Source organism: Gekko japonicus, unplaced genomic scaffold (genome assembly GCF_001447785.1).
Source record: "Gekko japonicus isolate JY-2015 unplaced genomic scaffold, Gekko_japonicus_V1.1 scaffold3037, whole genome shotgun sequence".
Lineage (NCBI taxonomy): Eukaryota > Metazoa > Chordata > Lepidosauria > Squamata > Gekkonidae > Gekko > Gekko japonicus.
In genome coordinates this window covers 136,614-158,740 of record NW_015165916.1, presented here as the reverse complement: position 1 = coordinate 158,740, position 22,127 = coordinate 136,614, and the positions used below count along the sequence as shown (strand labels likewise).

Genomic DNA, 22,127 nt, shown 5'->3' with positions numbered 1-22,127 from the left:
ACATGGAGATGTGGCCTAATATGCCAATGGGTTGCACTGTCAGAGGTGTGGCCTAATATGCTAATGAGTTCCTGTTGTTGGGTGTGGCCTATTATGCTAATGAGTTCCTGCTGGGCTTTTTCTACAAAAAAAGCCCTGGCCAAGGCTGTATGTTTTCACTCAGCTAGGTGGGAGGAAAAATTACCTTCCATTTTGTCGGAAAAAATTATCTTCAAAATCTCTCAGTTTTTTCCGGATCCTTTTTTTCTCTTCCCTGACTTCTTGAAGCTGTTCTACAAGTTCAGGCCTGCATAATTCAACAACAAGCAGCAAAAAGAACAAATAAAGAAAAAGCCAATTAAACACATTAAAACGAAACAAGGAAAACTGGAGAGATTACACCTACAGCTATCATCTGACAGGCAACGGGATATTTATCATCATGGTATCATAACGTATTTTATCTGTGACAAGGAAATGCTCCATTGTTAGATTTGTCTCAAGATATTCCTCTCCCTTAATTATGCTTCCGCATTCACGAAAGCACTCAGAAACAGAAAGATGACTGGTAGAAACCTGACGTACATAGAGGCAGCATGGAGGTTCGAGAGCCCCATATCATGACTGCTCCTTGGAGGAATCCGGTCGTCCACTGGAGAAACAAAGCCATCCGTGTCGTCTTCTAGTTGGTCCAAGAAGCTTCGCACATTAAAGTCTGCTTTTATGGTGACTGTGAAATCTGGTTCCACACTGCTCTCTTCCTCTGGGCCACCCTCTTCCTCCTGTGGAGACATTTGGAGACCCAACGATTAGCTATACGGCCCGGAAAAGCAACACAAAGAGCACGTTTGTCAAAGACACGTTTTGCTTTCCAAACAACTTAGAAGAAGTGGATGATCAAGAGCAGCCCTTCAGTTTCAGCACCGAAAAGGCCAGTCACAGAACAGGACGACCACACGGGGGTGGCTGGTGCAAACAAGAAGGGGACCAAAGAGGCTGCTCCATCTGGCAATGGCCTGGGGAGAATAAACAACCAACTACTGAGTAAACTGGGACACACCCAGTTCACGGTGGGGAGACGCGGGTTCGTGTGGAGAGCCAAAATGGTGCACTGGTAGGTGTCAGACGAAGATCTCAGAGACGTAGGTTTAAAATGGCTGCCACAGGCCTGCAACAATCATAACGCCTTGGGAGCTGACACAAAATGCCGAGAGGCTCCAGCTCGAGCACCCTCCCTAAAACGGCTGGTTGGGCCCTCCCTGCAGACTCAACAGGGAAGCCTGCTGGGCTCTTCTACAGCACCTCCTACCGCGGGAAGGCAGGAGAAAGCAAGGGCTGGCTCTCTGCTTTGGGGAAGAGAGGTTGTTTGGTCTCAGTGTCCAAATGGGAGGGGCTGGCTTCCTATTCGGCCACAGGGACAGGCTGCCAAGCGAAGAGACAGAAGGGGGTCTGTGTCTATGGGCGAGCAAAGGATGCCTGGCTTCGAGCTAATGCAATAAACTGAAAAAGAGGGATGCGTTTAGTGCTTTAAAAGACAGTCAATTGACAGTGAGAGAGCAGATCGTCCCTTTCTCCTCCTGTTCTATTCAATACGCTTTGGATTTTAGTCCCTGGATGCTAGGTTGGAATCATGTGATCTATGTCACCCTGCCACTAAATAGTTTATCTCTAGTGGCAATGTGTGTCGAGAAACCTCCAGGTGGCACCTGAAGAGCTCCCACTATTACAATTGATCTCCGGATGACCAAGATCAGTTCCACTGGAGAAAATGGCTGCTTTGGAGGGTGGACTCTATGGTATTGCACCCTGCTGAGGTCCCTCCATGCCCCAAAACCCACTCTCCTCAGGCTCCACCCTCAAAATAGCCAGGTATTTCCCAACCAGAAGAAGAAGAAGAAGAAGAAGAAGAAGAAGAAGAGGAAGAAGAAGAGGAAGAAGAAGAGGAAGAAGAAGAAGAGGAGATTGGATTTATACCCCGCCCTTCACTCGGAGTCTCAGAGCGGCTTACAAACTCCTTTCCCTTCCCCTCCCCACAACAGACACCCTGTGAGGTGGGTGGGGCTGAGAGAACTCTGACACAAACAAGGACAGCTGTGCCAGAGCTTGTGACTGACCCAAGGTCACATCAGCAGGTGCAAGCGGAGGAGTGGGGAATCAAACCCGGTTCTCCCAGATTAGAGTCCACACACTTAACCACTACACCAAACTGGCAACCGTAGGTGTTGTAGATACATGGCAGGAAACCTGGAACTGACCAGTTGTGTGTCCTTCTAGCATATTTGACAAACTGCTTCCTTCAAGTTCCGACCCGTGTGTGTGTGTGGGGTGCCCCAGAGGCTTCGAGTCCACATAGTCGACAGCAAGGAAAAATGGAGGAGGAGACCTCCGGCAGCCAGTGTGGGAGTCCCATCCGGATGGGAGAGCTGTGCACCACTCAGAATGCCCTTCCGTCCCTGAGCTCGCTTAGAGAAACCTCAAATTCTGCCCCCGAGCCCACAAACACCTTAACCAAGGGGAAAAGGTTGCCGCAGAACTTCACATTAATAACTTCAAACAGCTGATAGCATCATTCAGCATGTCATCTGCAAACTGATGAGGGCTACGCCGGTGAGATTAGCCTGGGTGGGGCAGGGGGTGAGAGCGGCTCTGCCAGGCACCACTCTCAGGCCCTCCAAAAACATGCAAAGGGGCTTTTGCCAAGTGGAATCTAGCGGGGGGGGGGGGGGGGATAGAGAATAATGCAGTATTAAGACAGGATTTAAAAAAGTGTTGTCAACCGGGGCCATGAGAACACATGAAGCTGCCTTGGACTCCATCAGACCAGTGGTCTATCAAGGTCAGGACTCAGACTGGCAGGAGCTCTCCAGGGTCTCGGGCAGAGGTCCTTCACATCACCTGGTCCCTGATCTCCTGCTGGGGATTGAACCTGGGACCTTCTGCATGCCAAGCAGAGGCTCTGCCACTGAGTCACAGCCTCTCCCCGAACCTGGCATTAATGTTCACTGTCACATGTAATCTTCAAAAAATTCGTTTCTGGGAACTGAAAGCAGAGGCACTGATTGGCCCTCTAAGAAACAGAGCAGACAGATGCCTCTAAGTATTCCCCAAACTAAGGGAAAAAGAAGGAGAGGCTTGTAAGTAAGAATTCTGCATTCTGGAATTATAAAAGCACAAGAAACGGGACCTGCGATACTCCGCGGGGGGGGGGGTATTCCCCGCGGCTCCCGGGGGGCTGGCCTGCTGAAGCAGCAGGAGTTCCGCACAGAGGAGCTGGCGGCAGCGGCCACAGGAGAGCCCAGCAGGCGGTCCGCTGGGCTTGCCAGGCTTCCCCCTCCACCCAACAGCCAGTGGCCCTCCAAGGTTTCTCCCCCCCTGCCACCACGGCCGCCAGCAGCAACAGCTGCAAGCCCTGTGTGCTGCTAGCTGCTTGGCCACCAGGCTCCCCCCCACCGCAACAGTAACAAGATCCGTGGTTCCCAGCGCCGGCCCTCCAAGGCTTCTCCCCTCCCCCGCCAGCAGCAACGGTGACAAGCCCTGCGCGGCACCTAGCCACGGGGCCGGCCAGGCTCCCCCCCCAGCAGCAATGGCCGCGGCTCCCCCCTGCGCACTGCCGCCGCCAGCAGCAACAGCGGCAAGCCCTGCACAGCTCTGCCACAGTTCCTAGTGGTGAGTGCGTTCTCTGCACATGCCCAGGAAACACTCTTTTACTTTTGGGGGGATTTAAGTACCCCCTTATAGTTTTTTATAGATTTCGGATTTTTCTGCACATCTGGGGATTGCCCCAAATGTGCAGGAAAATCTCTCTGCCCCCCAGGTGCCCCCTCTGTGCGGATTTAGATATCCACATGTAGGGGGCACCTTGGCTATTAGATATATAGATGCACACAGTAGGAAAAGAGCCAGCAATGTCTTGAGCAGACACAAGCGGAATATCTTGGACACAGGAAGGCCGAACTCAGCAGCTCCTGATTATTTTTCCCCCCTGGAAACATTGCCAAAGGATCAGCAAATGAGGAACACAAAATCAATCACTTTCATTCCGGGCGAAGGGAAGTGATGTGGGCCGAGCAAATAAGTTAGCAGCAGGAGGTTCTTCACCTTGATCTCCTTGAAGAAGGACGCAGTTTCACCCTCGATAATTGGCTGCAGCAAAGGACTTCTCCGCTTGCTGGATGGGGAACCCTGCGACAGGCGTTAATAAGCAGGTTACATGATGGCCCCTTTCTCCTCCATTTTGCTCTCTCTCGTGCCTCTTCAGCACTCACTTCCAAACCAGACACAATTATGCATTTCGAATTTTTAAAAGACTCAGTGACATTTCTTTAAAAAGAAAAGTGTCTATGCAGCATAAACCACGGGTCTGAAATCTGCTTCTCCCATTATGTTTTTTTCAGATGCAAGAAGGTGTCTGTGTTATCACAGCCAAAAAGACCAGCGTAGGAATCCCTCTGCAGAGCCTCCAGGATGCAGACAGGGGTTCTGGCGCACATACGGAGCTTCCTGGTAAGCAGGAGCTTCCTGAGTCAAATAACTCCCTGGGGGATTATGGATAACAAGGAGGTCTAGACAGCTGAAGTTCGGATACCTTTTTTAAAAAATAGAAACAATCCACCAGTGGAGCTTAAACCCCCGCTGAAATGAAGGGGAACGAAGGGGGCATCCATGGCCTTGGGCAGCATCCCTTTGTTCTGATATGTGGCTTCCACAAGAGAACAAGAAACTAAAGAGCCACACCAGTCACAGGAGATGAAAAATAGGGCTAAGGCCGATGGTGCAAAATCAGGTAAAAATATATGCATTTCACCAACAGGCTTTGTCAGGGGGATCTGTAACATATACAACAACGACACTGATGAAGCCTGTTGGAGAAATGTGTAAGGAATGTTTGGAAATTTAACTGAATAATAAAGTATATTTTTACCTGATCTTGCACCATCGGCTTTAGCCCTATTTTTTAATTCCTCAAGAGAAACCCACCCGAGGTATTCTGTCTTAGACTGATAGGAAAGGTGCTTTTCAGAACAAGTGCAATGAGGATGTATGTGACATTCTACCTACTCATCTGAACAGAACCCTTTAAAAAAAATATTAGCTGCCAAGACAGGAGTGTGTGTCCGGCATCTGCAAAGGACGAAGACACTTCCTCACTTGGCAAACAAGCAGCAGGCCAGAAGGGAAGAGGAAAGGCACCTCTGACTGGCCCTGGCGGGGATACAATGTCTAGGAAGCAGCGCTGGAACGAATCCAGCCCAGCCGAGAGCAGCAAAAATCCAGCCTGAAGTTGGGTGCTCTTACAGCTTCTTTTAAAAAAATTAAGCATGCGTTTAGCTCTCATGGTTGTGGAAGAAAACCGGGAATGTGTTTTCTCAGTACCTAGAAACCAGACAGGCCCTGCAGCTCTAATAATTAGTCAAGGGACTGAGGCAGCTTCCGGGACCACAGGTTTCCCCCCCCCCCTTCGATCTACACTTATTCCCTCCTATTCCCCCTGCCCCCATGCTTGGATTTCCTATCCTTCCTTCTCCAGTTCATGACAAAAACAGATGCACTGTTTCCAATTCCGACAGCTCCCCTCTTTTGAAATTGCACCTGTCACACCCCAACCAAAACAAGGCCTCCAAAGATGTCTGGTGGACCAATTTACTCTCCCAGGTCTGTGCTTTTCAGTTAGTAGGTTTGTTTTAAGAAAACACCAGGATCCACACAGAAAGGATCGGGTGGGGTAGCCGTGTTGGTCCGAAGCAGCAGAACAAAGTCTGAGTCCGGTGGCACCATGAAGACCAATCAAGTTTTATTCTAGGTATAAGCTTCCGTCTGCATGTGTGCACACGGAACTTAGAAAATTTCAACTTAGAAAGGAGTCGGTTTTCCATATTACAATTAGTTTAGAGAGCTAAAGTGAACGGGCACGGTGACCATTAAAATATGCCTATGGGGGGGGGGCGGATTCTGCTCAAATGGCAGCTCCATAGCCACTGGCCATATTTTCTTCCTCGCAGATCAGACGCTGGGTGCCCATCTCCCTTCAGCTAGAAGTTGGCTCACAAGTGAAAGGCCTGGCACCGTTCACAGGCTGCTGGTTCCAGCGCTGCCCTCAGAGCAGCCCCAGCCAAGACAGATCTATGTCTCTGGCATGGTCTCCAACTTAAGCAGCCAAAAGTCTTGCACTAGAGCAGGAGCCTGCCCAGGGAGAGAAGTAAATAGACATGGGAAAGCGCCCCATCACACCGTGGACAGACAACAGTCCCCTGAACATTATGGAGGGGGCTGCCTTCCTTCAAGGGTTCAGACTGTAGGCACCCCACAAGCTGCAGGCATCCCAAGAGGAGCTCACGTTCCCACTCGGGCTGCTTCACATTGGCGCTGCAGGGGAAGACCACAGCAGGGTTCAGCAAGGCCTCTGATGGCCCCATGGGACCCAAGGTACGGTGTTAGTGCAAGATCCATGCCCACCACATTGCACCTCGGTATGGAAGGAAATTCTCTCGAGACTGCCACTAAGGCACTACGGACGGAGCAACCAAAAGTACCCAGTGCCCAGTGGGGCCAAACTTTTTACTCTTCCCATGGCTTGGAGATCAACACCTGTGCATCTGTCCAGCTGCTTCTATACAGGGAAGAGTTTCAGAGGGGGTGGCTGTGTTGGTGCAGCAGAACAACTAGATCTGAGTCCAGAAGCACCTTAGAGACTGACAAGGTTTTGGGGGGATGAGCTTTCGGGAGTCAAAGAGCCCTTGGTCAGATATCTGGTATCCGACAAAGGGAGCTTTGACTCCCGGAAGCTCATCCCCTGAAAACTGTGCTGGTCTCTAAGGTGCTGCTGGATTTGAATCCAGTCGATATAAAGGGGACGCTGGTCATAACTGAGCCGATGGGGTAAGCACGGTGCACGAAGGCAGGGTTTCTCCCTCTCACCCTACCCGGTGTGAGAAGCGACCCAAGCTAAAGGCCCAGAAAAGGTCCATACTTACGATGCTAGGGATGGAGTTGGCCCTCGAGAGGATCTGCTTGACCAGGCGGTACCTGTCGTACAGGGGCTTCATCACCTGCCGCTCATGCTTTGTGACCTAAGAACAAAGAATAAGGACACAGAGTTGGCCACATGAGAGTTCAGGGAACAAAAGGCTGTCTCAACTGCTCACTGTCCTCTGCTGAATCTCATGTTTGTCAGAATGAAGGACAAAGCTTCTTGAAGAGGTACCAGAACAAAAAAAGAACACAAAAAACCCAACAACAGTGCAAGCTTTCTCCCTGGCCTAGAAATGGGCATCTTGCCGACACTGGCAAGAAATCACAACATCATCGCTGACAGAGGCGCCCTGAACATCTGATTCTTTGGCAAATGATTCTCTCCTTGATCCCTGCTGCCCAGGTATCTACCTCTTTTATCTCAGTCCTCACAAATCAGCCCTTGCCATCAGAGTAAGAAATTGACTTTGGGGCAGCAATGAAGATCAAGCAAAGATGGGACGGCTGACAATACGCAGCTGCACAATTGCAGAGGAAATTTGTTCCCTGCATCATACAGCTGCACCAAGGTTCTGTAACAGTATCAGCTACTGTTGAGTACACCCTGAAGCACTGGTAGCTCAGACTAGTGCTTGGTTTCATATCTATCACCAAAGAAGACAGCTCAAAAGGGGAAAAGAATGGCTTGCTATCATCTAAAGTCTGATTCAGGCGCCATGTTATCTAAAAAACCTTGCAGTTATTAACTTTTCTGCTTTTGCTTATCAACTTAAAAACAACAAAACTGCATCTATCAAGAGGAAAAGTTAATGTTGCGGAGAGAGGAATGTTGCAAGCTGTGAGAAACTACTGAAATATGACATCCTCTTAGGGAACTGAAAGGAAATTCATTTGCCAGTCCATTCCTGTATTTACTTCTGTATCAATCTATCATGTTCTTTTATTTCTACCCTTACTCCAAGAACCTCGGGGGGGGGGGGGTTACATGGTTCCCCCTCTCCATTTGGCCCTCAGAACAACCCTTTGCGGCAGGTTAGGCAAAGAGCAAGCAACTGGCCCGCTCAGTGAGCTTTATATTTACTGTTCCTAACAACCACTGTGCTAAACAGCCAAATTGAAGGGGTGATTTGCTAATATTCTGTTGTGCCTCTGGCATAGTTTGTGATCAATGGTCCTCATTGCGAGATCTTTGGATTCCCCCCATTATAAGCAAGTACCGACTTGCCATTGAACCTCAGGTAGTTTTCTTTTTGTTGGCTAAGGTCAGTCCTGCAGTTACACAATCTCTGGCCAAACTCTTGTCTATTATACTACCTTTTTGAGACACTCTTGCTACTTAGTATCACATTCTCAAAATGTTGTTTTATTAGTGGCATAGTGTTTCTTTCGTAATTTATTCTGCACTTGTTACTGATACTGATATATGAACCGTGACTTTATTGTGTGGCTCAAGAGCTCCAGTCGAAGGAGCTTATTGTTAATAAAGGAAAGGAATGCAAGAACTTTAGTCTTGCCACTGGGCACTGCTCCCCAATTTATTGGGGGATATCTTTTAACGTGCCTCTTGCAGAGTATTTATCTTGTTTGATCGATCCCCACATTAGAAGGGTGTTCACACTGGCCCGTTTTAATGTGCTCCCCTCAGCTGTGCTATATGGGAGATTAAAAAACAACAACACCGTTCTCGGATAGGTTATGCCCATGTGGGCTAAAGGAGACTGAAGGAACGGACCATGTACTTCTGTCTTGTAGACTTTACCAGGATTTACATGCCTGTCACCTCCAGGGGTCATTTCGTAGAAAAAGAGCTAGGGGAACTCATTAGCATAACTAATTAGCATATGCCACACCCCCTGACATCAGGGGCCCGGCGGTGGACCTGCAAGGCCAGCGGGAGTGCGAGGAAGCCCCGCCAAGGCCCTCCCTGGCCCCAGGCAGGCAGGGGTGGGGAGAGGCGGGGAGGAAGCAACTTACCCTCCCTCTTCTCCTGCCTCCTCCTGGCTGAATGAGGGCTGGAAGCGGGGCGGCCGGAAGCAGGGGGCGGGGCTTCGTCATGTGCCCCGCCCCCTGCACCTCACCCGGGGGAACTGCATTCCCCCGCGTTCCCCCCCCCGAAATGACCTCTGGTCACCTCGATCCTATACTGCGATCTCTGGAGGGCAAAGCTGAGGAAAGTAAGATTATGAACCTTCTAGCCTCAAACAGGGTTGATCTCATTGAAACAGTGGCAAACTTCCTGTATTGTGCATTTAGGAGGAGAAGTCTTTTCTGTCAGAATGAGTAGTTTGGTCCCCCCCCCCCATTTCCTGTATCCCTGAACCAAGGCTGCTGCTGTTATGCCAATAAAGGTCTGTTGTGATAAAGGAAAGAAACAAGGGATTGAACCTGGGCCTATCAGGTTCTAGTCCAGCACTGTACTGGGGTCTAGCCCACCACATTACACGGGCTCCCCACACTGCTGCAGGCAGTAGGACTGCCAGTTCCAGGCTGGGACTTAACTGAAGAATGGGTGGGTGGAGCCTGAGGAGGGCGGGGTTTGGGGAGGGGGGAGGGACTTCAACATATTGCCATAGAGCTGACTTTCCAGAGCAGCCGTTGTCTCCAGGTGAACTAATCTTGGTTGCCTGGAGATCAGCTGTAATCGTGGAATATCGCCAGCCACCACCTGGAGGTAGACAGCCCTAGTATGCAGCCTCCAGGCTTGCCACCTGTGGGTTGGGAAATTCCTGGAGATTTGCAGGGTGGAGACTGGGGGGGGGGCAAAGTCTGTGTGTGTGTGTGGGGGGACCTCATCAGGGTAGAATGCAAAGTCCATGTTCAAACAGCAGCCATTTTCTCTAGGGGAACTTATCTCTGTCGCATGAGGATTAGTGGTAATTCTGGGAGATCTCCAGCTGCCACATGGTTGCCAGGTCTGGGTTGGGAAATACCTGGAGACTTTGGGGGTGGATCCAGGAGAAGATGGGGTTTGGGGAGGGGAGGAGCCTCAGCAGGGTACAGTGCCATAGAGTCCACCCTCCAAAGCAGCCATTTCCCCCAGGGAAACTGATCTCTGTCAGCCGGAGATCAGATGTAGAAGCGGGAGATCTCCAGGCCCCACCTGGAGGCTTGCAACCCTAGGTGACCACCTGGAGGTTGACAACTCTACCAGCATCGTTAGCTGAAGTGCAGATTTGGGTCAGATTGCACCAACAAAGCCAGAGTCTGTCCTCTGAGAAGAAATAGCTACGATAACTACTTATGCGGAACCGTTTTGTTGCGACTGTTAAGGCTCCTTGAAAATCTATTACGGAAGTGTTGACAGTAAGAGGCATGTTATCTTTCAGACAGGGCTGCAAAACATGATTTGGATGGAGGGAGAAAAAAAAAACACCCAGGGTAATTGTGATGCTTAAACAGTGACCTAATAGCATATCCTTCAGGCACAATAGGATTAATACAAAACCGAGAATAAAAGAGGCAAGAACAAAATACCATTGAAAGAGTGAATAAGGGGGGAAAACAACACCTAATGACTGATAATTTTGCTATCTTTTATCGCCTCAGAATGTTTCCCTTACGTTGCAAGTCATTAACGGTGTTCTGAATGCACACAGAAAAGGGCAGGCAGAAGAGGGCCTTGTTGAAGAAGACAAGGTCACGGAGGACACAAACGTGGGTGTGTAACTTACACCCCTTATTAAACACCGACTGCAGAAACCGAACCCTCAGAGATGCCAATTTTCATCAACAGCTTGTCGCAGTGAATGCTAAAACCTGGGTAAATCACCGAGAAGCAAGCCATGTGGAGCCAGGTACATGAGACTGGTATTTGGAGGCCAGGATCTCTGTCCTGAAAGCAGCCCTGGAAGCCTTTCCTGTGGGAAAATTACAGTGATTTCCCAAATGGCTTAAAAGGCCTTTCAAATGCACTGGCGACAAGGCAAGTTCAAGCACGCTGGATAAGAATCTCGCAGTACTTACTGGTCTTCCGTGGATGCTTTCATAATGCAAGAGGGCTTTCTGAAGAGCCACTTTCTCTGCCGCGATCTGATCTCGAGTCATATCCTGGATAAGGTGAGCAAAGAGAAAGAGGGTCACACTGTCATCCTAGGACTGCTGCTGTTTTTGCTCATATATCTCATTTCCCCCCCCTGCTCCATCCACTTTCCATGAAAGGAGCTGGATGATGCAAGACTCCAGTTCGCAACAACGATGATGGCGGTCAAACTTGAATAATCATTTGCCTTTCCACAGTTAAGCAATGTACACTTCTGACCATTTGCCTTTCCACATTTAAGCAATGTACACTTCTTACTCCAGACTTCTAAAATCCCAATGCACTGGTTATTCCCCTTTTTTGGGGGGGGGGTATGTGTGTGAATATTTTGTATGTATGTGGGTATGCCTGGAAGTCATGGATGACTTCTGGCGATCCCTAGTGGGGCTTGGCCATTTCAGAGAGGAGGCTTGCTAATGTGTCTCTGCATCCCAGCCCTGGTATTCCATGGAGGTCTCCCTTCCAAGTATTTGCGAGGGTCAGCCCCCACTTAGCTTCCAGGATCTGACAAGATCGGGCTTCCCTGGGCGATCCAGGTCAGGGCTCAATGCATTGGTTACTGAATGTCCCATTTGGTCGATTATAGTGACTCGCTGTGCGTAATCCACCTTGACTCCCTGTGAGAAAGGTCGACTACAAATAACTTAAATAAAAATAAGAACATAAGAACATAAAAGACACCAATGTTGGATCAGGCCAATGGCCCATCCAGTCCAACACTCCATATCACACAGTGCCCAAAAATACCAGGTGCCATCAGGAGGTCCACCAGTGGGGCCAGGACATTAGAAGCCCTCCCACTGTTGCCCCCCCCCAAGCACCAAGAAGACACCAAGAAGACAGAGCATCACTTGCCCCAGAGTCCCTTATACCTTGTGGCTAATAACCACTGATGGACCTCTGCTCCATATGCTTATCTAATTCCCTTTTGAAGCCGTGATCTTATAACAATAAAAATTTAATTAAAAATTATTAACAAAACCTCAACACGGCAGCCTATGCAAGATACTGAAGGGAAGAGGCTGTGGCTCACTGGTAGATCATCTGCTTGGCATGCAGAAGGTCCCAGGTTCAATTCCCGGCATCTACAGTTAAAAGGATCAGATAGGAGGTGATGCAAAAGACTTCAGCCTGAGACCCTGGAGAGCCGCTGCCGGTCTGAGTAGACAATACTGACTTTGATGGACCAGGGGTCTGAATCGGTATAAGGCAAGTCCATGTGTTCAAGGGTGAGACAACTCCCACGTTGTCCATTCACAAAACTACTCCGTGTTGTTATACCTGTCATTCTCAAACTTTTTTGAAGTAGGAACTGCTTCTAAACTCGGTAGAGTTGCTGCGACCCCCTTCCAAAATAACACCATGCTACTTTCTCCTCCCAGGCATAAAACACAGAGTTGTTGTTGTTGTTCAGTCGCACAGTCGAGTCCGACTCTTCGCGACCCCATTGACCAGATCACGCCAGGCACTTCTGTCTTCCGGCATCCTCTGAAGTTTGCTCAATTTCATGTTCGTTGCATCGATGACACTGTCTGACCATCTTATCCTTTCCCGTCCCCTTCATCTTTGACCTTCAATCTTTCCCAGCATCAGGGTCTTCTCCAGTGAGTGCTCCCTTCTCATTTGGTGGCCAGAGTATTTGAGCTTCATTATCTGGCCTTCCAGGGAACAGTCAGGGCCGATTTATTTTAGGATTGACTGATTTGTTCTTCTTGCAGTCCAAGGGACTCTCAAGAGTCTTCTCCAGCACCATAGTTCAAAAGAATCTATTCTTCTGCGCTCGGCCTTCCTTATGGTCCAACTCTCGCAGCCATTCATGACTACTGGGAATACCATTGTTTTGACCATGCAGACTTTTGTTGACAGGGTGATGTCTCTACTTTTCATCATGTTGTTTATGCTTAGTAAACATAAAAAATACCAGTTTATTCAGAATTAATTAATGTGAGATCTGTGTTTTGCTGAAGTAGTAACAGCAAAACACAGAGATCTCACATTAATTAATTCTGAATAAACTGGTATTTTTTATGTTTACTATTTCTTATGTTTACAGTGTTGCTCAGTTCACCAGCATGGTAGATCGCTGTGCTCGCAACAGTCAACTGTAATCTGAATAATGAATGAGCAGCTCCACCCCCTGCCGAAAGAGTTGCAGCAACACCAGACAGGGCAACAGAGCAAATATTCTTTTTTCTCTTTTTTTGGCTAACTGTAGCCAAAAAGGGGCTCCTTGTCCCCCACTGGACACTCACAACAACTACACTGTTCGGTGTATTAGGCTGGGAGTGTGTGACTGGCCCTGTGGCAGGTTGGGGACTCTAACCTGGGTCTCCTAGATCCTAGTCAGATACTCTAAGAACTGCACCACACAGGTTCTTAGAGAGCCAGTCTGGTACACTGGTTAGGAGCGTGGACTCTAATCTGGGAAAACCGGGTTTGATTCCCCACTCCTCCACATGCAGCTGCTGGTGTGACCTTGGGTCAGTCACAAGTTCTCTCAGAGCTGTTCTCTCTCAGCCCCACCTGCCTCACAGGGTGTCTGTTGTGGGGAGGGGGAGGGAAAGGAGATTGTAAACCGCTCTGAGACTCCTTTGGGATGTGAAGGGCGGGATATAAATCCAATCTCTTCTTCATCTTCAGGTTCTGATAGGTGCGAGAATTTGTTAAACCCTCTTTGTTTCGTAACAGAGGGGATATATTTTTCTGTCTGTACCGTCTGCTCCTTCTGGAGAGCAAACCCCTGCTTCCATTGGAGAGGGATGTTCTGGAGCTAATCTGTGCTAGGATGCCCTTCAGATACCCTTCACTGTTTGCCACTGCAGGTCCCATCGCCACCCTGAAGCTGGTGGGTCAATTCTGAGACTCCTTGCTTCATTCTCTGGGGAGTTCTGCCTGCCGCAAAGAACCTTGGCCACTCAACTCCCTAGTCTCCTCTTCCCCTTCACCCTGTTCCTCCTCCTCCCTTTTGGCCTAGTGGCCCGCCTCAGAGAGAGTCGCAAACCCACTTTTGGGTCCCTACCCACAGTCTGAGATAGGGTTGCCAGTCCCCAGGTGGTGGCTGGAGATCTCCTGGAACTACAACCGGTCTCTAGGCACAAGAGATCAGTTCATCTGGAGAAAATGGCTACTTTGGAGGGTGGACTTTATGGCATTATACCCCACTATCATCTCTCTCCTCCCTCAAACCCTGCCCTCCCCAGGTTCTACCTCCCGAATCTCCAGGAATTCCCCCCCTCCAGAACTGGCAGTCCTAATTTGGGAAACCCAGTGTTAGATCTTTGGTATCTTTGGTGATGGCAATGCACCAGAACAAACTATCTCAAATATAAACAAGTATGCCAAGTGTCCACCCCCACGGATTAAAATGCACCTTCATCTATCACGACTGGCCTATACCAATCCATTTGTTAACATTTTAATCTACCAATTAAGCTAATTGTTACCCTAGTTACCCTCAGTCGAACTGGTGGTTTGAGCCAATGTGCCTCCTCAAGATGACCGCCTGAGGTAAGTTTTTCAAAGCTTGACAGGAAACTTGCAGTGGTAGAAACACCCACTTGTATTATATCACTATTTGCAACAAGAGTGGTTAAGAGTCCTTCCTACAATCCCGGAGAGAAGAGTTAATGGATCTGTAGTCATCTACAGGAGAGTTCTCAATGTTATTAGCTTAGTTCAAAGTACTTTAAAACCATCATCTCAGCAATTCACAAATAAGCCCCACCGGGTGGCTCCGCAGTTCCATTATCCTTGTACCAATAACAACGTGTAGGCTGAGAGTTCACATCACATATCCATCATTCACTTAAACTCAGGATTCAGACATAAAACCACATCATGCAAATTAGTCCTCTCTCTGGTGCCCTTTAACTTCCCAGCTGCAGCAGATGTTTCCAAGGGAAACGCTGCCAAAAGAACACTGTTGTAGTGAGCTTCACTTCTACCTCTGTAACTTCAGGATGAATTTTTAAAAAATGAATGAAAACAAAACCAGATTACTAAATTTTCAATTAGGGTGTTTTTTAAACATATATTGTAAAACTACGCTTGATAGTACAGGTTGTGAAGTGTTCCTGTCTTAAAAATGAAACACACGGTTTGCTTGGTTTGAGCAAAGGCTTATATTGTCCAGTATCCTGTTCCTACTGTAGAAAGCCCAGATACTTCTATAGAGTCCACAAGCAGGGATGGAAGGTAGCTGCCCCTCCTTGTTGGTCCCCCCCCCCATCCCCAGCAGATGGGCACAGTGCCACAGAGCCCAGCAATTCCGTTTAACCGTCACATCTAATAGCCACAGACCCATTTCTGCTCCCTGGATTTATCTCATCTGCTTCTAAAGCTATCTGTAAGAAAATATCACAGAGCCCGGGAATTTACTTTCCATCTCAAGAAATACCATTCTTCCTTCTAAGTACTACTCATAGCTTCTGGAAAGTACTGGTTACTTGGGACCCGATTCCAAGCCACTGTTGACTGTACTGACTCACTCCGCGTAATCTGCCGCAAGCCCCAGTGAGAAAGGCGGACGATAAATAATGTAAATGATAAACAAATGCATTTCCCACTCAGAATTGTGTTCTACTGAGCTCAGTGGAGCTTTGTCAAAAGATGACTTCCACATGTATGTAGGACTGACACCACGTAACAGGTAGGCAATGGCAAACCACCTCTGTTCCCCTCTTGCTTTGAAAACCCAATAAGAAGTCGCCATAAGTCAGCTGTGACTTGCCGGCATTGCAAACACAGGTGCCTGACATTCCCGTTTCTGCATACCTGATGCCCCCAACAGGGCATTGCCAAGTTCCTAACAGGTAACTGTACAGACAGATCCAAACTACAGCTGTCTTTCACAAATGGGGCATTAATGCTAAGTTACTGGCATTGTTTATTTACCAAATGCCTAATACTTGGGAGCAAATTTAACAACTCCCACTTCTCTGAGAAACTGGGAAGACATATGCACAAGTTCTAGGTTTCTGCAGGTAGAAGATCTCATTGGTGCTATACAGGTCAAATTCTGTCACCTGTGCAATGCACACTTGAATCAATTTACTTGGCATAATTTATTCTGAAAATAAAATGTACATACCCACAGGATTATATTTTTTGACTTTTAACATTTTCCCTAGGATTTTGTAATTGCTATTTAAAACTTTAGATGGGGATGAGGAACAAGACTACAGAGAATTTTTGGACAGAGACTAGAACTACAAAAAGAAAGAAACATGTCTAGAGACAGAAGCTACAGAGATCAGGTTACATCCAGACAGATTTTCCCCTTCATCTTGGCCAATTCCACTCATTATTACAGCCCTTTTTCCCATGTGGTTTTTGTCTGTGGATGCCCTATGATCCCCACTGTAGCCTTTCCGGTGGTCAAAGAGGACCCTTTCATCCTCTTTTTCACCAGCGGGCTGGTTGAATCCAACCCATTAACCACAGCAGGAAGGAACTGAGAGTTAGGTGTAGGAAGAAGAAGAGACTGGATTTATATCGTGCTCTTCACTCGGAGTCGCAGAGCGGCTTACAAACGCCTTTCCCTTCCCCTCCCCACAACAGACACCCTGCGAGGCAGGTGGGGCTGAGAGAGCTCTTTCAAGGACAGCTCTGACAGAACTATGGCTTGCCCAAGGTCATCCAGCAGCTGCAAGTGGAGGAGTGGGGAATCAAACCTGGTTCTCCCAGATTAGAGTCTGTGCACTTAACCACTACACCAAACTGGCTCTTGAGCCAGTAGGCAAAGCCACCTAAACTGCCTTCTATGCACTACATCATTCAGTTGTACCTTAATGTCCTCAGGCCGGTTAGCCTCTGTCCTCTTCTCCTGGAGCTTCTTCTGGATGGACTCCAGCGTTGCCTCCACTGCTGGCTTTGTTGATTTATCGGGCATGTCTTGCTTCTTTTCTTCCTCTTTCTCCAGCTGAGACCCGAAGCTCTTGGGAAGTGTGTTGCTCCTTTGGCGCATCACTGGAGCCAGGTCCTCCTCCGACATCTTCAGTCTCGACTCTAGTTTAGGAAAGAAAAGTGAGCGGATTACCGGGGGGGTTCAGTGCCAGGAAGAGACTCCGCAGGACCATGACCTGGATGCAAGCCACAGGTTACCAAACATAATTCCCCTCCCCTTCCCCCGTGCAGGGTCCCTCCACATCTACCAGACTCCATTAACGGTGCAATCCTAAGCAGAGTTGCACCTTTCTAAGATCCATTGAAGTCAATGGGCTTAGAAGGATGTTAACTTTGTCTAGGGCTTCACAGAATCTTGCGTAACTCAAAACTCAGGGTGACAGGAGCAAACAGAAGACGCGGGTACCAAGGCGATGGCGGAACGGAGGGAAGACAAGCTGACAGTCCGCAGGCCGTGTTCAGCCTTCAGAGCAATTTTATGTGACAATCACTGTCCCCCCGTCACCGAGCAAGTCAGCCCTACTAAATTTTAACCACATTGCACTGGCCTGAATTCACTTGCAAGAAAAAGCAGGAAAACAATATTATTAAATGGTGAAAGACAGAAGACCTACTTGTTGGGTACTTAAAACAAGAGCTGCCCTGGCCTGGATGGCCCAGGCTAGCCTGATCTCATCAGATCTTGGAAGCTAAGCAGGGTCAGCCCTGGTTAGGACGTGGATGGGAGACCACCAAGGGAAGTCCAGGGTCGCTATGTGGAGGCAGAGGCCATGGCAGACCATTTCCGTTCATCTCCTGCCTTAAAAACCCCACGAAATTTCCATGAGTTGGCTGTGATTTGTTGACACCTTCCCACCCCCCCAAACCAATAAGGAGAACATAAAATCCTGGAAACTGGAATAAATAAATCATGTCGGTACCTAGTTAAGGAAACAGGACTATTATTGGGTGTGACGTTCAAATTGACAAACTGTAGTTTGCGACTGACAAACCAGAATTCGAAACCACAGGCGAAGTGAGGGTGAAAACCACTGTTTGTACTAACCGCAGTCAGGTGTGAGAGCTGAGGACGCTTCCACATAGCAAGGATTTCCCATTTGGCCTTCGCCTGTGCTTTGAATGCAGAGACATGAACATCAACAACAGAGCTTCCCCACACGAGTTTTATACACAACTTCCTCCCGTGGCCACCATGGTCCCTGCATTCCCCCCCCTGCCATGCCACTAGGAGCTGTTAAAATATTTTAAAATACATTTTTAAAGCCCTCTGGTGGTGGTGTTGGGAAAATGGCGGCCATGGGAGGGGTGATGACAGGAAGATTGAGCTGATGTGGGCGGGACCTAGGCAGGGAAAGAGAGTGTACACCATTCCATCCAGGTGGCGTGATAACCTGACTGGAAGGCACGCTTTTAAAAAAGATCTGAGGAAAGCAGGTTTGGCATGCACGCTCAGAAACAGTCCCAGCAATTTGGAAGCCAAAGTGGAGAAAAAAACTTCCATGTGGAAGCAGCCTGAATTGATCAGCCACAGTTATTACAGCTGCTGCTCGACCTACAGAGGCCAATGATGTGTGCTGCCTGCTGAGCAAGTGGGAAAAGACAGCAGATAAACAGCTCTCCATCATGGCACACCTGCAGGTCTGGAAGCTCTAGGGACTGTCTGCCTTCGAGGTTACCACAAACCATGGTTCATACAATGCTTGCACTGGTCGCCCAGAGATTCTAGACTGTGACCTTACATTTCTCTCTGGGTATGGTATGTCATGCTCCTTGTGAAGACTGCCGTGCGAGAGCAACCAGGCCATTCACAAGGAGGAAGGACACAGGAAGACGCGTTATACTGAAGTAGTGTCTTGGTCCATCAGTGTTCGTATCGTCTACTCAGACTGGCAGGAGCTACCCAAGGTCTTAAGCAGAGGTCTTTCCCATCACCTCCTGCAAGATCCTTTAACTGGAGATGCCAGTGGTCAAAACTTGGGACCCTCTGCTTGCCAAGCAGATGCTCTGCCACTGAGCCATGACCCCTCTGTGGAGGTCGGTGTTATTCAACCCCTGGATGGAGGGCCTCTCCCAAAGGCAGACTTGGCACAATAGGCATCTCCAGATGACTCAAGGGTGTGAACAATTTGTGCTAATAATTTGCGCAAGTCCACAGATATTCCCACGTCAATTGCCGGAATAGCTTCCTACCTTTCAGTTGCTTCCGAAACTTGGCCAGGTCATTTGTCCACTTCAGCACCTCTAGGTTGGCGGCTTTGTCGCTATGTGATGGCTGCAGGATGAAGCGAAAGACCCAGATGTTATAATACAAACACACGAAGGACTCAAAACCAGGGTTCCATTCAAGAAGTTTATGCAATGACTTCTAACGGTCTCTTTGCATTTGATATGAATGCAGGGGTCTGGTGGCCACTCCAAGGGCTCCTTGACGATGATGGTGGAGGTAGACCCGGCTAGCAGCAAGCTAGCAGCAGCTGAGTTACATCTGGGTTAAGCCTGCTCTCCTCTTCCTGCAGGTATTTAAAGCCTTGGTAGTGTCAAGAGGTACGAGACCATGGGGGAGCGAGCGGAAGAGGCAGAGCCAGAGGGATGCTGGCCCTTCGGTCTCAGCTTAGGGCCCACAGCTCAGGGTCTGTATTAGGCAGCCCAGGCCGTGTGCATTTTGCCCATTTTACTGTATTATCTGTTTAAACTGACTGACAGTATTCGTTATTTTTCCCTGTGAGCTGCTTTCGGTCCCCGAAGGGAGAAAAGTGGCATGCAAACGCCACAAGTGAACAGAGAGAGGGTCCCATGACCTCCTCCCACACTTCCGATCTCTCCTGTGTGGGGGGAAGACTTGCTCACCTCCCCCTGGGGGGGAGCAGACACGTGTGCTTCTAATGCTCAGAGGTCACACATCTCCCCTTTGCATATGACAGTGTGAAAAGAGGATTCACCCTTGCATAGCCTGCCTTGTCCTCTCAGCTTCGTTTTAGTACAAAGACTCCCAAACGGAAACCCTTTGTACTCTTGCATCCATTGTGGGGCGTTCTCCTGTAAGATCACCCACCCTAGACGTCTTCTAACTTCTTTCTCCTGTCACTGTTGGGTAACTGTTTAAAGAAAACCCACACCATCATCTCCTAAGACCCAAGCTATTTATTTATTTATTTATTTTGACTGATTTCTAAACCGCCCTCCCCTCCGAAGGGCTCAGGGCGGCGTACATATTTAGAACATACAATTAGAAAACAGACACCGGGGTACAAAAAAACACATGTTCTAAAAAGCTCTTGCAAAAAACATCAAGTCGTAGCATATCTAAAACCCATTAAAAAGGACAAAGAAAGAAAAAGGCAAAAGGATCCCTTCCAAATCAACTAAACTATCGGCTGAGCAAATGGGCTTCTAAAATCTGTAACGGTCAAGGATGTTCAAGCCAGTAAAAATTCACATTTTGGTAACGGGACGGAACTGCAATTTGCACAGTGCAGCCCAACCAATAGACAATAACTTACCCTGTATTTCCTCTCTTCTTCAAATCTGTCTTCAAACCTCCTTATCTTTTTCTTCAGTCCTTGTATCCTGCGCGTCAGCTGTGCCGGAGTCAGATCTTCCCGGTCATCTTCGTAAGAGCCCAAAGAAGAACTTCTTCTTCTGTAATGAACATTAATGACACTGTTGCTGAATCAATTGGTGTCTACAGGATAACAGGAGAAAGGACTCAATCTATCACTTTTTTTTATTATTACACTCGTCCTTTCAAGGAGCTCAGGGCAAATTCTGTAATTTGCACCTCCATCTTATTCTCACAACTCTGCAAGGTGGGTTAGGCTGAGAGTCACCCAGAGAGCTTTACCTGAATGGGAAGCTGAAGGTGGGTCTCTCCAGACCCACTCCAATATGCTAACTACTATTCATAATGGCTCTCTGATGCAGAGAAGACCAAATCCCCATGACATTAGCGTAAGGTCCTAACATGAAGAAGGGGGCATTTAAACAAGCCGCTGCTTGCAATGAGGGGATGAGACAACACGTCTTAGTTTTGTACTTACAAGAAAACAAGGTGAAAGGATGGATACTGAACCACAGCTTATTGGATAGCAAACACGCTGGACTTTTAAATCGGAGGGACTGGAATCAGCTCCCTTCCAAACTTCCATCACTGTCTGGGGTTTTTTTAAATAAGAGTTGGTTTTCACAGCCCACTTTTCTCTGCCCTAAGGAGCCTCAAAGCGGCTTACAATTGTCTTCCCTTCCTCTCCCCAAAACAGGCACCTTGTGAAGCAGGAGGGGCTGAGAGAGTCTGAAGTAGAGATGTAAAATTTCTGAAAATTTTGAAGCTCGGGAAAAAACTCGGGTTTTTTTCGGAAAAAAACGAAAATTTTCGGAAAAATTGAAAAAATGCTACATTAGCATTTCTTTTGTCTTTTCTAGATTGAAAGTCATTCTGTTACTTTAGGAACATAAAATATGACTATGGACATTTTTACTTGGCATGAAATTATCACAACTAGCATATTAAAAATATAGTGTCCAAACAATTATTTCAAACAGAATACCCACCCACATGCAAAAACAAAACTGAAACTTTTTAATTTTCTTCTGACAATCGCACCTCCTAAAGGAAGAAATGCATCTTGTTCTTGCATTGGAGGGTTCAGTTTGTAACCCAGGACTTGCTTGTCCTCAGTGCACAGAAATTAGATCAATCTGATACCATATATATATATATATATATTAGAAATGATTTGGAAAATATTTGAACACCTTGTCTTAAAATATTTTATTCATCATGTTAAAATAAAATGTTCCATAATCAATTTTTTTCTTTTTTCAATTTTTCGGAAAAAAACAAAAAGGCTTCGGGGGAAAAACGGGGGGGAAAAGCCCCCCCCCCGAATTTTTCTGGTTTTTTCCCGGGCCTTCATATCTCTAGTCTGGAGGGAACTGTGACAGGCCTGAGGTCACCCAGCAGGCTTCATGTGGAGGAGGAGTGGGGAATCAAACCCGGTTCTCCAGATTAGAGTCCACCACTCTTAACCATGACACCGTGCTGGCCACATTCTCAGGCTCAATCCTCCTCCTGTAAAATGGAAGCGATTGTGACTAAAGCTTAGAAGACTGAGGGCAAAGTCGAAGTCAAGCTCCTCAAAATTAAAAAGCTATACAAAATAATCAACAGTGTGTGTGTGTGTGGGGGGGGGTACGTGGGGGCAAGAAGTAGAACTGGAAAGAAGCTCAGTAATCTTTG

At 47.9% G+C, this 22,127-nt stretch overlaps 1 protein-coding gene across 1 annotated transcript in view; it reads right to left on the bottom strand.

Annotated features, from left to right (window-relative positions):
* FAM13A (family with sequence similarity 13 member A) overlaps positions 1 to 22,127 on the bottom strand; it is an 89,400-nt gene that overhangs the window by 3,261 nt on the left and 64,012 nt on the right. The window contains exons 11-18 of the mRNA XM_015411409.1: positions 20,392 to 20,530; positions 19,082 to 19,163; positions 16,773 to 16,993; positions 10,912 to 10,995; positions 6,951 to 7,046; positions 4,078 to 4,161; positions 565 to 761; positions 185 to 286 (exon numbers count right to left, since the gene is read on the bottom strand). Of these exons, the coding sequence (XP_015266895.1) occupies positions 185 to 286; positions 565 to 761; positions 4,078 to 4,161; positions 6,951 to 7,046; positions 10,912 to 10,995; positions 16,773 to 16,993; positions 19,082 to 19,163; positions 20,392 to 20,530 (1,005 nt within the window). The remainder of the gene's footprint in view (positions 1 to 184; positions 287 to 564; positions 762 to 4,077; positions 4,162 to 6,950; positions 7,047 to 10,911; positions 10,996 to 16,772; positions 16,994 to 19,081; positions 19,164 to 20,391; positions 20,531 to 22,127) is intronic.